The 16,328-nt window shown below is 39.9% G+C and overlaps 1 protein-coding gene across 4 annotated transcripts in view; it reads right to left on the bottom strand.

The window, feature by feature from the left end:
* Window positions 1-16,328, bottom strand: part of map2k5 (mitogen-activated protein kinase kinase 5) — an 88,021-nt gene that overhangs the window by 45,630 nt on the left and 26,063 nt on the right. For all 4 annotated transcript variants that reach the window (XM_054770193.1, XM_054770190.1, XM_054770192.1 and 1 more), the window contains exons 9-14: window positions 12,801-12,840; window positions 8,482-8,550; window positions 7,103-7,184; window positions 4,987-5,048; window positions 1,252-1,300; window positions 1,068-1,141 (exon numbers count right to left, since the gene is read on the bottom strand). In XM_054770193.1, the coding sequence (XP_054626168.1) occupies window positions 1,068-1,141; window positions 1,252-1,300; window positions 4,987-5,048; window positions 7,103-7,184; window positions 8,482-8,550; window positions 12,801-12,840 (376 nt within the window). The remainder of the gene's footprint in view (window positions 1-1,067; window positions 1,142-1,251; window positions 1,301-4,986; window positions 5,049-7,102; window positions 7,185-8,481; window positions 8,551-12,800; window positions 12,841-16,328) is intronic.

The following is a 16,328-nucleotide window of genomic DNA, read 5'->3' as shown; positions in this document are numbered from 1 at the left end:
TGCCCGAACACAGTGGCTCCTCCTGCTCTATACTTTGGTTGTCCTGATAGTAGTGATGTGGTAGTAGTAATGTCATGATATTTGATTAGGACAAATCAACAGGTACAGTTGGTCAAATCCTAATTTGTTTGAGTCCTCCTTGTGCACAAACTACAGTTAAATCTAAATAAAAAACAGCAGATCCATCTGTACCATATCAGCCTTGAGAAGCACAAAGTTATCGGTACCGGTTTGAACAACATATGAATTAGTCAACTAGTAAAAGTCCTACATTCAGGGAATTTATTTCAGTTTGTCCCGGTTTTACATGATCTAAATGTTTTGACATTTTAAGTTAATAGCTTGTGGTGTCCGCAACCCTCATCAAAAGGAACAGGGACAAGACAAGGTGCTTGTGTGAGTGTGTGTGTGTGTGTGTGTGTGTGTACACACAAAGGCACATGCCACCGATGACAGGGTCGTAATAATGAATGCCAATTCCCGTACGGCTGTTTTCTTTTTAGAGCATGTCCTCCAGTGACAGAAGGGCAGAGTGTAAAAAGATGATACACCCAGAAAACAGTCAATTTTACAGTCGTATTGTTAGACAGTGATTACAAATTACCTTGGAACTTAAGATGAATTTGAGGTTAAGAATGAACAACAATTTCATGACATTTTGCGTCTGTATTGAAGAGGAAGGCAGATATTAAGAAAACATCCAAATCTAAATCCAGATATTGCAACACACAGGTGTATGCTGAGGAAAACACGGTAAGAAAAACACGCACACAATGACATGGGTATTGTCTGCCACCCACGCTTTCCCCACCTCTGTTGAATGCATATCAATGAGGCTTGGCAGTTGTATGCGCGCTCATAATTATAACCAGATTCTTTTTGGAGGCTGCAGAACAATGGGGTGGGGGAAATGTGAACGTACGAGACAGACCCTTGGGAAAGCACTCATGTCGTTGAGTCTAAAATGAATGCAGTGATTGACAGGTTGACCATATGCACACAAGAAAATCATTTTCCTCTCGCCTACCCACCCTTTCTCAAAGAGACGTTGAAGCAAACGACAGTACCTGAGTGCTGACACCAAAGTCGCAGAGCTTCACTTGTCCTCGGGTGTTCACCAGTATATTGGAGGGCTTGACATCTGTGGAGACAAACTGCTTGAAACAAGTGCAACATCAGCAATCCGACACTGATCTTTTATCATGTCGGCTCTTGTTAAGCAACAAAAAGCCCCGAGTCACTTTTGCTCACCCCTGTGAAGTATCTTCAGGCTCCACAGATACGTTAGGCCTTTCACGACCTGAGAACACAAACATCAGAAAAACATTTCAAGTTTTTAAGCAAGTTTCTCAGGAACCAATCCACCACGCTGCCTTTCAAATTACAGTCGTCCCTCCCCACATCGCTGTTCCAACATCGTGCCCTCACTCTTTGTTGTTTTTTTTCCCAAAAAGTAATTAACTCATTCAATCCCAGCCATTTTTCAAAAGACAACCCCTTCAAGGCACACTGAATATTGTGTTCTATGGCAATATAAACAGGGAACATACCAAAAGAAAGATTAGACTCCCGTCTTTCATCAGAAAAAAAAGTTTGTTTCTACCTTTTTCCATTCTTTAGTAAAATATCAGTTCCTGACCAGAAAAGGGAGAAAACCAGCTTTTTGTGAAAAGATACATTTCAAGCATAACTTTCACTTTGACACAAATGTTTTTTGCTTTTGTGACAGCTCAAATATCAAAACAACTATACCAACAAAAACAACACAAAAAAGGGGTTGTTTTACATCAAAATAACCATTTATTTACAAATATAACACCATGAACTATTTACAATTTTCACATTTGGAACTGAACTGTGTGTGTGTGTGTGTGTGTGTGTGTGTGTGTGTGTGTGCATGCGTTAAAAGTTCCCTGCAATGCGTAACCCTCTGCACGCCACGCTCCTCCACGTTGTTCCACTTCCTCCTTTCTGTTTATTTAGACCACACAAACACGCATAATAAAGATTTTGCCTTGTTCGGAGTGTCCTTGTCTAGTGACGACGAGGAAGTGTCGTTCCAATGACAAGCGGACAAGAGACGTGTGTGTGAGTTGGAGATACATATACGGTGTTGGAATTGCACTGCTGTTGATGTGTTCAGGTCAGAAAAAAGTTATACAACTGTGTGGGTGGGCTATTGTGCCTCCGTCTGCCATCATAATTGAGAGGTGTGGCGTCACATGATGTTATTTACTCACTATTTTTGACAGCCCTACAGATTACTTTTAAAAAAGTACAAACAACCGAGTACACATAGAAGGATTAAATAAATATGACAGTGTGTGTCGACTATCTATTTTTAGTGCCACCACTGTTCTTTTTGTGTGTTCTGGCAATTGATCAAAGAATGTCTGTCATTTTATTTTGTTAATAATGCCACGTTGATTTTACAGATGTCACCCTTTTGTGGACTGTCTCAGATGACGGAGAAAACATGGCTCTTCAAGGTACAGTGGCATAAAAACAAAATGTCTAGTTTTCAACCGTGCGCCTGACGTGGAACTATGCTGTCATTAAGCCAAACTGTTGTCTCTGAGCAGCTTAAAGGATTCACTGTGTGGAAACTCAGTGGAGCTGAAGGGAGTCTCTCCTGAACAGCATTTCGAAAAGTGCACTTAGCACTTGTGCCTACATTTCAAAACGACTGACAAAAGTAAAGCTGGCATAGCAGTAATCCACGTCACCAGGTACAAATGCTCTCAGGTCATGTGGCTTCAAAAAAAGTGGTGGGGGTGACGTGTGGCGTTCTACTCAGGAGGGCCTTAACCTGTGAAAATTAGAAGCTGTGACGGCAAAAAGAAGGGAAAGCTGTAAATTACAATTAACAGAGACTAAGCAGCTGTCATTGTTGGATTACAGACAAAGTCTGAAGAGGACAAGAAACCAGAGTAGGTTAATGAGTGTGGAAAGGGGACATGTCTGTATCAACATCAAGGCCTCTACTATCAAAGCGCTGGTTTTAACTCTTTATATATGCAAAACTACTCTTAATAGAGACTAATTAAACTTTTGACTTGTGTTTTCTTTCTTAACTCATTCAATCCAGGCCATTTTTCAAAAGACAACCCTTTCAGTGCCGGCCATTTTAGACAATTATGACTGATTTTTTAAAGCACACGGAATATTGTGTTCTATGGCTATATAAATATGGAACCTACCAAAAGAAAGATTAGACTCCCGTCTTGCTACACTCCTCCTTGCGCTTCCATTTCCTCCTTGCTGTTGAGTGTGTTTTTACATGCAAGTGATCTATGCCGAGCTTTGACCAAATGCACTTCTGCCACCTTGTGGACGTTTTCATGGCTTAAAACTGCTCTAAAAGTGACGTCCATTCATGTGTAGTTACATCATCGCCTCTTTTTTCCTCTTGCGCAAAAAAACGTAAAAGATGTATACATACGTCTTTGGGACCGGCGTTTGGGTTTATAAAAACTTATAAATACGTCTCTGGTATCGAATGAATTAATAAGGGTGCCAGATTCAGCCTAAAAGTACACCACTGAAAACGGAAGACTTAGCGGAATAAGATGCGTGGATGCACGACTAAAAACAGCAGCAATTTGACAATTCCGCCCTGTCTGTACAAAATAACACCTTAAAGAGGCACAATCAAAAGTGATCACGTTAACGACAGCAAAGCATGCTGGTTAACGTGTAATCTGCCCATTCCACAGCTGCAAACTGTTCCGGGTTACACATCTCACGGATTGTGATGTTTTTGTGTTGATATAAAATACTGTACCTTTTGCCAGGACATTTGAGAGAATGATGAAGAGGCCACGCCAAAACAACAGTAGTTTCAAGCAGGAATGGACGGACACAAAAAAAATGCACATTTCCCCCTCTCCGATGTAAAAAAATGTCCATCTACACGAGTGAAGTAAAAAAAATATATATATGCATGTCCACTTAAAGACACATTCACCAGCTGTCGTGTGCATTTTGTCCCAACCTGAAAATGCAACCATACAGGTTGCATTTTCTCGACATATACCAATCCCGGCACTGCGCGTGGGCTGTGTAGGCTGCTTACTTATCTATTCGTCAGTGCTAATGAGACAAAATCTAAAATCTATTAACAACAATTTTTTCAGCTTGGATTATTGGGGCATGACCTGTCATGTTGGCAACTTCAAACGAGCACCTGTGTGTGTGTGTGTGTGTGTGTGTGCACTGATGATTCTTCATTCACCAATTATGTTGCTTAAAAGGACAAGAAGGTTTTTAATACTTTCATTATGCTGAAATATACAAGTGATGAAAATTTTTGGATAAATAATAGGAAAGATACAAAATTGGGGGCTAATGCCCAGTTCGGCCAACAACCTAAAGTAGGCTTTGAGTTTTGGCCCCCTGTAATTGCATTTGACACCCCTGACTTTAGTGGAACTTCCTTCCTGGGTGCATTTATTTCACATAACAGCGTAGAAAGGAACGCTACACGTAGCGTTAACTTTTCCAAGCTCAAAAACAAAAACACAGCAGCAGTTGCGGCAGTTCCAATATATAGCGTTAACTTTCGCTAGTGGCCTGAGGGATAGCGAGCGAGTGTGTAGTGAAGCTATTCGCGAGCTGGCTAGTAGATAGCCGGTGTGGTGTGGCGAGGTGTCACTAACCCATTAACGTAGTTCTTAGGCGTAACAATGTTAATAACAATGTCGCTAGCTTGGTTAATATGCTGGTCACATTATATAAATGGTGCGTTGTCACTTTTTGGAGGTTTCTTCAGAAGGCTTTATAGGCGGAATAAGTGCGTCCCATTACGTGCATTCTTAGCTGCCTTTTTTTTTTTTAACCTGTTTTTGTATTTTAGTGTTCATGTCTCACACAAGGATTGTGTAAGATGCAAAATCCCCCCCAAAAATGCAGTTTTTCTTTAATAACAGTAAACAGGTGAAATATGGAGTTTATACATTTTGCATTTTGTGAACTGCATTCACTTACTGCCACAGCAATCCTGCCCAGGACATGCTCAGGGATTCTTTTGTACACATCAAGTGAACCACCTGCATTAAAAAAAAGTTATTATGATTAGTAATATACAGTATTATTAGAATCACTTCTTTCTATACAAATCAAGAACAAAGACACACAAACAACATGGCCATAGTGAGAGTAACAATCATATGCATACAAAAACAGTTTTTAAACACGTGAAGAGTCAATTTGATCAGCATCCCATGGAACTAATGTGGCTTCATCTGCAATACACTCCTGATCAAAATGTTAAGAGTTGAAAAATTGCAAGAATATACATTTTGAACTGTTGGATGTTAAGGAGGTTCTAAGTAAAGCTTCAAAATGCAAAAAGAAGAAATGGGAGTGAGACAAAAAATGTTTAGACTAAGCAATTTATTGCAAACAAGCACTAACGTGAAATAGGTTGTTCTATCAGCTGATCAAAAGTAATAGACCATAGCTAAAAAAACAAAAACAAAACAGAAACCCCCCCTAAAATAGAAATAAAATGTTGAAAAAAGGAGTGAGTAATGAGTAGCTGCGCCATTCTTGTTAATCAACTGAAAAATGGGTTTGGGCATGCTTGATGTCAGGGTTTCCAGGAGGCTAGTGGGTGGTGGTTCCAGGTGGTGAAGATGGCTTCACGGAGGGCATCCACTGTCTGGAACTGTTGTCCATTTTGATAAACTTCCCTTGCCAGCCATCTCCAAATGTGCTCAAATGGATTTACATCAGGGGAACACGCAGGATGGTTCAAAAGAATGAGCATATTCCTCTGGAAGAAGTCCTTTGTCAGACGGGTATTGTGACGTGCAGCGTTGTCCTGTTGAAAAAGCCAGTCATTACCACACAGACGAGGGCCTTCAGTCATGAGGGATGCCCCCTGCAACATCTCCACATAGCCAGCGGCCGTTTGACGCCCTTGCACAACCTGAAGTGGCATTGTTTCATTGAAGGATCATGATGGTGCCCCCTCTCCACTATGCCATGTGGAAAACATCTGAGGTGGGATCTCCTTGTCATGCCAGTAACGTTGGAAGCCATCAGGACCGTCATGGGAGAATAAAACTTTCTTTCACCTTTCAATGTCCCATGTTTAGTGCTCACCTGAAAATTCCAAACGTTGAAGGAGACGAGGCCTTTGAAGATGTTTTTTCTTCTTAAAAGCCTTCTCTGGCAGATGGCGTCTGATGGTTCTTGGACTGCACTCGGCACCAGTAACAACCTTTATTTGGGCCGAGGATGGTTCCGTGTCATGACGGGCAGGCAATGGGATCCTCCGGCTCAGGGCCGGTGACATTTCTTTGGGTCTACCACTTGACTTGTTTGCTCCATAACCCTCATGATGTTTGAAGAAATTTCAAATGACTGTCTTCCTGCGTCCAACCTCAGCAGCAATGGCGCACTGCGAGGCCTCGCTTATGCAGCTCAACAATCCCACCGCATTCAAAGAGAGAAAGCTTTTTTGCCTTTGCTGTCAAGAGATCATGACAGTATGAATACCTGACACTAAATCACACTGAATTTTGCCTTTTAAAAGGCTGCACTCTTAAACTTTTGATGAGCTGATGAACAGCCTATTTGACTTTAATTCTTCAAAAAATTGCTTACTCAAAAATTTGTCTCACTCATTTCTTCTTTTTGCATTTTGAAGTTCTACTTACATGTACATTCTTAAATTTTTTGTTCTTAACTAAGTTTACCTGTTAGTTATGAACAATCATCAACACAAGGAGGTTATTAAATACGCCTGAATGGGTCAGCAAATTTTTTTTCAGCATTTTTTTAAGTGCTAAGCCGTTAGACATACTTTGTTGACAGTTTGACAAAAGTGTGAAACAGGGGAATCAATGCATTAACACAGTTAACACACACAGACATTCACCTATCAAACCAGTGGAGACACATGAACGCACAACCCCTCCCCCTCCAATTCCACTCAAGTCAGAATTTATCGCGCCCTTGTAGCTTTTAGCACACGGGCAAGGTAAGCAGCCCACAACACCACGACATTCTTTTGATCAGCAGATGTGTAAATGGATACATGCATGGTCGGCACACAGAGGGCAGGTGAGAGAAAGAGCAACAGAGAGAAGCTCACCATCCATAAATTCTGTGCATATAGATATCCGGTTCTCCACAAAGAAAGCACTGAAGAAAGTGATGATGTATGGTGAGTCACACTGTAATAAGCAGAAACGACAATTAAGAGCTACAGAACATACAGTATTAAAAGCACAAGGCCTTTCAGACACCAATACTGCAGAACAGGGGTGTCCAAACTTTTTCCATGGAGGGCCGCATAGTGGAAAATCCAAAGATGGATGAGCCACTTTGATATTTTACATTTTGTAAACCAACAATGTCAATATGCTTTTTGATATACAGTATGTAATATCATACTGTATATATGTGATATATAACTTTTTATCATTAAATTACACATTTGTTGCTTGCTTTTTCCATTTCTCTTGGGATTCTTTTTCAAATATTTCAACATTTACATCTTCTTTTTCTTGTCATGTTATGACTTGATTATTATATATAATATTTGGAAGTTATCCTCATAATATTAGAACTTTTGTCCAACCTAATTTTCCCAAATTTGCAACTTCATTCTTTGTATTCTTATGTCTCTCATAATATTATGACTATTAAATGAGTTAATGATGCACAATATCTTTTTTTTTCAAACCGATACTGATAACTTTCTGCTTCTCAAGGCCAATATGGTACCGATAACTGATAACTTTTTGATGTCTACCTTTTTTTTTTTAAATTTAGATTTAATTGTAGTTTGTGCACACCTGGACGTACGAAGGACTGGAACAAATTAAAGTTTTAACCAACTGCACCTGTGGATTTGTCCTAATCAAATATCATGACATTACTACTACCACATCACTACTATCAGGAGACGCTATCCTATCAGTATAGAGTATAGAGCGGGAGTGCACTGTATTCGGGCACACGCTCCGAGCAGCCGCTGTGACACCACAGAGGTCTCTGGCAAACCTTTTGCACTTCTCAAATGCCACAGTGCTGGTGTTCCAGGTGGCTGTTTTTTGTGTGCTAGATGGGATTTTGCCCTTATCGTGGAGCATTTGGTACAACTAGCATGCAAAATGTCTTCCTCGAAAAGTGAATGTTTGTTTACAAGTGAGCTCAGGGGAAGTTACGACAGGCAGTTAAGGTCACAAGCAGGGGGGAAAGAGAGCGCTTGATTTACTCACCTGTAGAGTACGGGTAATCTCGCCTCATTGGAGTGTTTTTTTTGTTTTGTTTTATTGGCGCTATTTTTAACGTTATTGGATTTGTCAGTATGACGTCATAATTTTTATCCCTCATATCAGCCCGATAATCATCGTGCACCCCTAATATATATATTATATATTTGAAATATTACAGAATAAAGGAAGATCTGATCTTGTTTTGTGCAACACCAAACAGTTCAATACATTATATCAAATAGAAACTGACCTTGTAGAGAATTTCTAACTCTGACATGATCTGCTTCTGTAGCTCCACAGTAATGTCAAGAGGGATTACCTGTTACGACAAATCAAAATAGAAGATACAGCCATGAGGAAACATAAAATTCACCAAATGAAGCATGTACGAAGGTAAAAGTAAATAACTGAGTACTAGCATCATTAGAGGTGGTCCTCAGTTTAGGCGTTCTGTGTCACAACGTTTCGTGGTCACAAACGCGCTCCCATAAATTCATGAAAAATGTAATTTTGTTCTGTGAATAAGAGAATCGAGAACTAGTGACAGCAGGAGAGGCATGTTTTCTTTCATGACGGAACAATACAGCGTGTACCTGTGCAGATACACCGAGTATGGATAACAACACTTCTCACTTCACTTTGTGTACTTCTTCAGGTTTCTCAAGCGGCAGTGCATTAAAGAAAAGGAAATCCATCACCATGGAGCTAAAAATGAACATCATAAAAAGCTCAGAGAGAGGAGAAACGTACACCAATGAAGGCCGGAAATCCCTCGAAACCCGAGGGCCACGAGTATGGTGTAAGGTGTATTTGGTGTATTTATACATCACATTGCTTGTCTTGACCCTTGTTAAATCAAGCACCAGTCATCAGTTCAAAGCAAGCACCTGGTCCTGCAGAGGTGATAAAATTGGGGCACTTATCTAAGCTGTCTAAATTGCTTTTTAGTCATGCATCGCCACTTCGCACTTCAAATTTCGCCGCTTCACGGTTTTTCAAAAATATATTAATTAAGAAATCATGCTGTTTTCTGGTGAAATACTGCCTATTATCAGTAAAAAAATATGGAAATTAGAAGCAAATTGTACATATTTGCCTTAATGGAGTATTTTCAAGCATAAACCTGGCTAAATGAAGTAAAACACAAATATAAGGCATTCAGAAAACGCATTCAAAGATGCTGTGATTGATACGTACTTGCAACAAAAAAAAAATCCACTTGGATGCTCTCCAAGGAAAAAACATGCAGCCTCAAATTTGGTTTCCCAAAAGAAAGATACAGTCAAACCTGTCTTAGCGGCCACCTTTATAGAACGGCCACCTGCCTATAGCAGCCACTGAAAAATCCCCCGCAGAAAATTTACATGTTATAGACCCTGTGTATAGCAGTCACCTGTCCAACGCAGCCAGCGGCCACCCATTTTGTCTCCCTTGGTCAATATCTGACTGCATATAGCGGCCAAATTACCAATTCAAGTAGAAGCTTCATGCATGAAAAAGTTTCGTTTTTCAATCAATGAAGCCGTCGTGTGTAGACTTTAATTACTGAGTCCTAGCTCAATCACAATCATTCACAAGAGCCACACAAACTGTCAGTTGTTCCACATAAAAAAGCCGTCTTCTTTTGAGCTTGCTATTTCCTGGTCAAACATGTAACTTTAAGAGCATTTGCACCAAAACATTACCGCAAATAAGGCTGGGAACAGGACGTGCTCCCAGCGACGCTACAATAATACAAAAAAAACATACGCCAGCATGCATGCGGCAGCGGGAGCAAAACTGAGTTCGGTTGTACTTAATTGAAGTATTTTAGAATGTACTCACGTTATTTTTCATCAATCCTCATCCACAAATCCATCAAAGTCCTCATCTTCTGTATTCGACACAAAAAAAACGTCTTCTTTTCCGTTCGCTACTAGTCTGTTAACTTGTCAGTGTTATTCAGCTCCGAAGCAAAGAAGGAAACTTCTCCTGTTGCTTCTGCCAACTTTATTTATTGAACGCGGCCACCAGACGGCAGCTCAGAACACACACACATCTCTCAGCATCGTCTCTCCTTCCTGCTTGCCCACAAGGCAAAGGTTAAACAAGCCCTACTACATAGCTGTCCAGCCAATGCCTGTAACAAGTGACACCGTTTATTTCCTCGTGTGAGACAATGTGCACTGGTCAATACTGTAATGCCGCTTGTTGTGGGGAAGGAGAGACTCACGTCGCCGATGCACTTTAATAGCTTTATTAACAGCGGAGAACACTGCAAGACTTTACATCCACGCCAACATAAACACACTTCCCAACTCTCTCGAAACTCACAGCTAGCACTGAGCCTAGCTCTCCTGCTCGGGACGCCCACCGTCACTTCCCGTCACTTCCTGATGAACTAAAGCTGTAAAAAGTAAAATATTAAAAACAAGCGTAAGACATTACTAGCACAGCTTTGTTCTGTGGGTCGTGGATATATTCTATCAGTTATTATTAAGCCTCTAGCTTTCTTTTAATAAGTAAAAACCTTGGCTATGATTGCACTACATTATCATGTCGACCTACAAAGTACACTTGGAAGAACAAGAGGTGAATAAATGTATTGCAACTGATGTGAAACTGATGAGGGGTAGGATTAAATAAGCTTTGCTTCTTCCTACTCCTTTTTGAACATGCACAATTGTGAATTGTACTATGTGATGTGCTACTGTTTGACTCATGCATGTTCAGGATTCAAACCATGAACCATGAACCATGATAATAACAAGCCTAGTAGTGCTGTACAACTTTTATCCATAGTCCGCAGTGCCCTCTACTGGTAAACATTATTATTTAAAAAAAATTCCACCTTTTTTTCTTTTTTTTCCTTTACTGGTCAACCTTCAAACTGGACGCCAACCTGTCTATAGAGGCCACCTGTCTATAGCGGCCACTTTTGCAGACTCCCTCTAGTGGCCGCTATTGACAAGTTTGACTGTACGTGGCCACTAGGCGTCATTAATGTTACTGTAATGTTGGATGAGACACACAAACACCACACGTAATCGCCGGAACAGCAGGCTTTTATTGCAGCTTTGAATGATCTCACAACAGGCACAATAATCCCTAATCAAAATCCCTAATTAAACACGGGCTGCTGGTGCGGCCATAACCCATGCCAAGGTAAAACTCAATTCTGAACCCCCGACATCACTTCCTGTCCGCCCGCCACTCAGCCCCCCTAGGGATAACATTTATAGCAACACACACAAGCACAAGTCTTATTTATGTCTTAAGTGGCTTATTTTTGCAGATTATACAGTTTGCGCACCCCTGACAATTTCCATCATTTTCATTGATTAATCAATGGCTATTTCGATCTATTATTTCATTTTGATGGACACAGTAGTATTTCAGAAGTGAAATGAGGCTTATTGGAATAATACAAGATATGCAAAACACATCAAGACAAACTTAGACAGGTGCAGAAATTTGGGCACCCCTGTCATTTTGTTTCTTTGAACACCTATATCTTCGTAGCACTGGTTAACGAGAACACAAAATAGGTTTTGTGAGCTCATTAAGCCTTGAATATCATCGATAGATACATCCAATCATCTAATCAAAAAATATATAAGGTGGCCAGTTGCAAGTTGGTTTTCTCTTTGAATCTCCTGTGAAGACGGCAACATGAGGTCCTCAAAACAGTTGTCAAATGACCTGAAAATGAAGACTGTTCGGATTTCAGCTATCGCTTTCCACTGCTTTCCACATAATGAAGAAGTGGAAGACCACAAACACAGGAGTGGTAGGCCAGGAAAAATATTGGCGAGGCAAAGGTGAAGGAAGGATGGTGAGAACTGTCAAAAACAACCCACAGGCTACTTCCAATGAACTATAACATCTACTCGAAGTTTGTCGCCTGAGGTATGCAAAAGAACATTTGGACAAGCAAGCCTGATTTTGGAATAAAGTGCTGTGGTGATGCATATTGCACATATGTTGTTCATCCTTATTTCGCTCCTGAAATATTGCTCTGTCCATCAATTATTTGATACATTAAAATGAAATTGTAAATTTGTAAACACCCAATAACTTGTAAATGAAAATTACCGAAGTTGTCAGGGGTGCCCAAACCTTTGCACACCACTGTATCTACTATATTGGATAATAGGAGTGTAAAGGTGACTATAGGGGTTTTATTTCATGTCTAGAGGGCTCTAATAATGTTTAAAAAAACGCATTTAGATGGTCATAAACAGGTTTTCTTTGCTCTAACCACCAAAATATTCGATTTATATATTTGCTCGGGTCTGGAACCAATTAACCGCCATAAATGAGAGTTTACTGTACTGTTTGTAGGTAATCACTCTAATGTTGTTGTGTCTTCTTAATATTCAATTGACTGTCTTATGGTTTTCCCATCACATAGTCATCATTAAACTAAGAAGAAACTGAGTTTTGCACTTACAAAGTCGACTTATATTAAGCCAATTTAAGTGCAACAGGATGTCTGCCACTGGTCACGTCAAAGTCAATACAGAAAATGTTCACCCTGGAGAAATAAATGTTAATGGTATGAAAGCTCAGTCATAGCAGATGTCTCACCTTGACAGCCAAAACCCTCTTGCCGAGAAGATGATACGCTCTGCAGGGACAAAAAAAAAAAAAAAAAAAAAACATCAACATCAAACTGCATTCTTCTATTAATAAGGTCTCTCATTTTAATTCTGAGCACAACATGAAGAGGCAGGGAAACACACAAAAAAAATTATGTTCCTCTGTTAAAGGAAAACTGCACTTTTTTGGAATTTTGCCCATCATCCACAACCCTAACTTTGAAGTCGATCTGAAAAATCGCCTCGGCTAATGTACGTCTAAAATTTTTTAAATATCATTTCCCATGAAAAAGGTGGCTTCTCTGCGTTTTTTGGTTCTTCCCTATTTTCTTGTTATGACGGACTAGTAGTCTTAGTAATAGCGTTTTCCGAAATACATATTAGAACAATTTGCACATGAAAGAACGGCAAATGTATGCCGTATTGTTGCTCTGATTTTACATGACTTCTAGTTACGAATACGCTTGTTTGCCCTCCATCTCTTGAAGGTGCGGCAGACAACAACCGGATGTGACGTTACGTGAAAGCCAGCAATATTTCATAGTGGAAAATCAACAATGTTGTTGTTTAAAAACATAGTTACAGTAAGATCCAGTATTTGTACGGTCTCAGTTGTTTTAAGATTTTTTTTTATTATATTGGATACCAGTGTGACACTATAGTAGGTTTCTTTTAATAAAATACTCCATAAACCTCAAATTGTGTACAGGGCAAATCTGGATTATTCTCCTCTTGGCCGAAACACTGGGATTTCGCAGCCTCCTCCCTGCACCATGCCTACTCCAATACTATGGGTCAGGGGTCTGTGATCTTTCTGTAGTTGTTATGCTTGGTTAATATGCAGGTCACATTATACGTAAATGGTGTGTTGTTGGCGCTTTTTGGAGGGTTTTTTTAGAAGGCTTTATAGGCAAAATAGGAGCGTCCCATTACGTGCATTCTTAGCTGCCTCTTTTTAGCTGTTTTTATATCTTTAGGATGCACAGAAAAGAAAAGACACGTGTATGTCTCACATAAGGCTTGTGGATGATGGGCAAAATAAAATAAAAAAGTGCAGTTTTCCTTTAAATGTTGCAAAGAAAGGTCTGAATCTGTCATTTTGTGTGAAAGCGTCTTCAAATTAGGTCACAGGGTCACTGCTGCAGGTTTCAGACAGTCCTGGGTTTTGAGTTGCCAGGTCTATTATGATTTCAACTTCTTCATGACAGACTGCAGCTTTAGTTACATTGCTTAGAGCTTAGTTTACCATCCACATTACCTCACCACCTCTCACTGCACATCTTCAATAATGAATATGCACTAACAGCTGCCTGGTGATGGGGATGACGTGGGCCCAAGCATCACATGGTGCAGTAGCCAGGTATCACAATCATACCTGGCTACCCAACTATCAACGAGCGTGAGGCAGAATGTGCCTGGTGCAAAGTGTGATTACAGCCACACAGACGGGAGTATCACGTTGCTTCTTGGCGAGACACCTTGAAACTGAGGCAGCCCTTTAATCACCAACGCCAATGCAACATTAGTTATTAACCAACAGTCTGTGCCAGGTTGTACACTGGCTTAGGTTACAAAAACATTTCTGTGTTATTGTAGAAACAGAAAAAGTTCATTTCTAAATGATTTTGTTGTTCCTTTTCTTATATGAATTAATGTCATTAGATGCATTTAAAAATGATTATATATGAAGTTGATGTGTTTGAATATAATCAAAAGACAAATAAACGGGGTGTCACACGAGATTAAAATGTTATGAGATTTCTCACGATAACAAATAAATAAATTAGTCACACGACACATGAAATTGAACTGGATCATTTTTCCAGCCTGCATATATTTATATAATATATTTATATTTATAATGTTGGAGTTTGTTTATACCGAGAAGTGATCAGTCTGACGCACTTTTTTGTATTTTCACTCTGTAGTGAAGCGATTGTCTAGAAGATGTCACAAAGCTCAGCATTGGGGCTTCAGTCCATCCACTGTAAGAGTCGACAGAAGAAGCCCTGAACTCAGATGTAACTGCTCTATATCCTAAACCCGGGTTTCACCCTCGCAGGGGTGGGACCGCTCCCCTACCTGTATCAATGGTGTGGCTATGTGTCTGTTTCTAACTGGTCCCAGCTCGTGTCAGTCTAGGGTATGTGTGTGCGTGTGCATATACAGTATGTGTCTCCTAAGTGAAAAGCTCCTAAGCTGGAAGATAAGCAACCCGTCTGTACAAAGTTCAAGCAATAGTGTTTCTATTGTTTAATTCTACAGTTTTCCTATTGTTTAATTGTAAACATCTCTAACACATCTGTTTTCTGTTTATCTTTTGCCTTCTGGCTTCTGGCTTATTCTGGCTTCAAACCGAATGAGCAAGGTGGGCCCATCAACATGGACGGACTTCCCTCAAACATATCCACCTGACCCAGTTTTCACTTCTGGGGGGAAAAAAACTACACATGGGAGATGCAGAGCCTTGGTCCTGAGAGTCAACACTCACTGAGACGTTTGATTGGCAAAGGAAATACAAACAGAACAGTGCACAATGGCGTGTTTCAGAGAAAGTGTAGTTGTATACGTTGCAAAAGAAATGCTGCTCTTTCATACAGTACAGTTGAAAAGCCAACATTTCGAGAAATGCTTCAAACGTTCCATTAGTATGATATATTATTACACACTGTCATAATACTGTATTATCGGCTTATTTGGTCTCAAAATATAGACCGATATGTCCCATAATATCGTTTAGCGTCAATTTATGGGACAATAAATATTTCAAAAGGCACCTGCATTGTTTCGTGACTTGGTTAAATAAAAACGTTTGTTTGTCCAGTCATATTTTTTCCATTGTACTTTTCTTAAACTTACGTTAAAATCTGGTCTGGTCTCATCTCGTGGACCCAATCGTCTCATCTTGTGAACTGGGTGTCTCGTGACATCACTACAAATAACACCAATCAATAACATTACGTTTTTATCATTATAATGGGGTTAGCCATTGTTTGTACCAAAGAATAAATTTGATCGGTGTCATGGTCTCCCTGAAAGAGCCATTTTCACAAGAGGCTCATGGACCTGTTTTCCTGTTGATGTCTCAGTATCTTCTAAACTACAATCAATATCAGCTAAGCATGACTGCTGCCTCGTAATTAAAAGGAGGATGTTAATTGAGGCGAGATCGCAGGGGTAGAAATGTTAATGCTGAATGAGCAGGTTGTGGAAGCCTAAAAAGCTATCAAACAAACTACCTGGAGTCCTCCCATTATTCTAGCCTGAGTACCCAGCCTGTGGCTGAATACACCACAACAGAAGCTCTGTGTATATTCTGCTATAATTCTGCTTAAAATGTCTTTTGAATATTATATTATCTCATCCCTTAAATGTCATTAAACATGCTCTCATATCATCACAAGGGACAATACTATAGAAATAAATTTATAATATTATTTAGTTAGTGTAAAGCTTGGAAAGCAGTATCGATTTACTGTCCTCTGGAAAGAAAGGGCTATTCGCTGACTATTCTAAA

This window comes from Dunckerocampus dactyliophorus, chromosome 3 (assembly GCF_027744805.1).
Source record: "Dunckerocampus dactyliophorus isolate RoL2022-P2 chromosome 3, RoL_Ddac_1.1, whole genome shotgun sequence".
In the NCBI taxonomy this organism is placed as follows: Eukaryota; Metazoa; Chordata; class Actinopteri; order Syngnathiformes; family Syngnathidae; genus Dunckerocampus; species Dunckerocampus dactyliophorus.
This window is presented reverse-complemented; position numbering and strand designations above follow the sequence as displayed.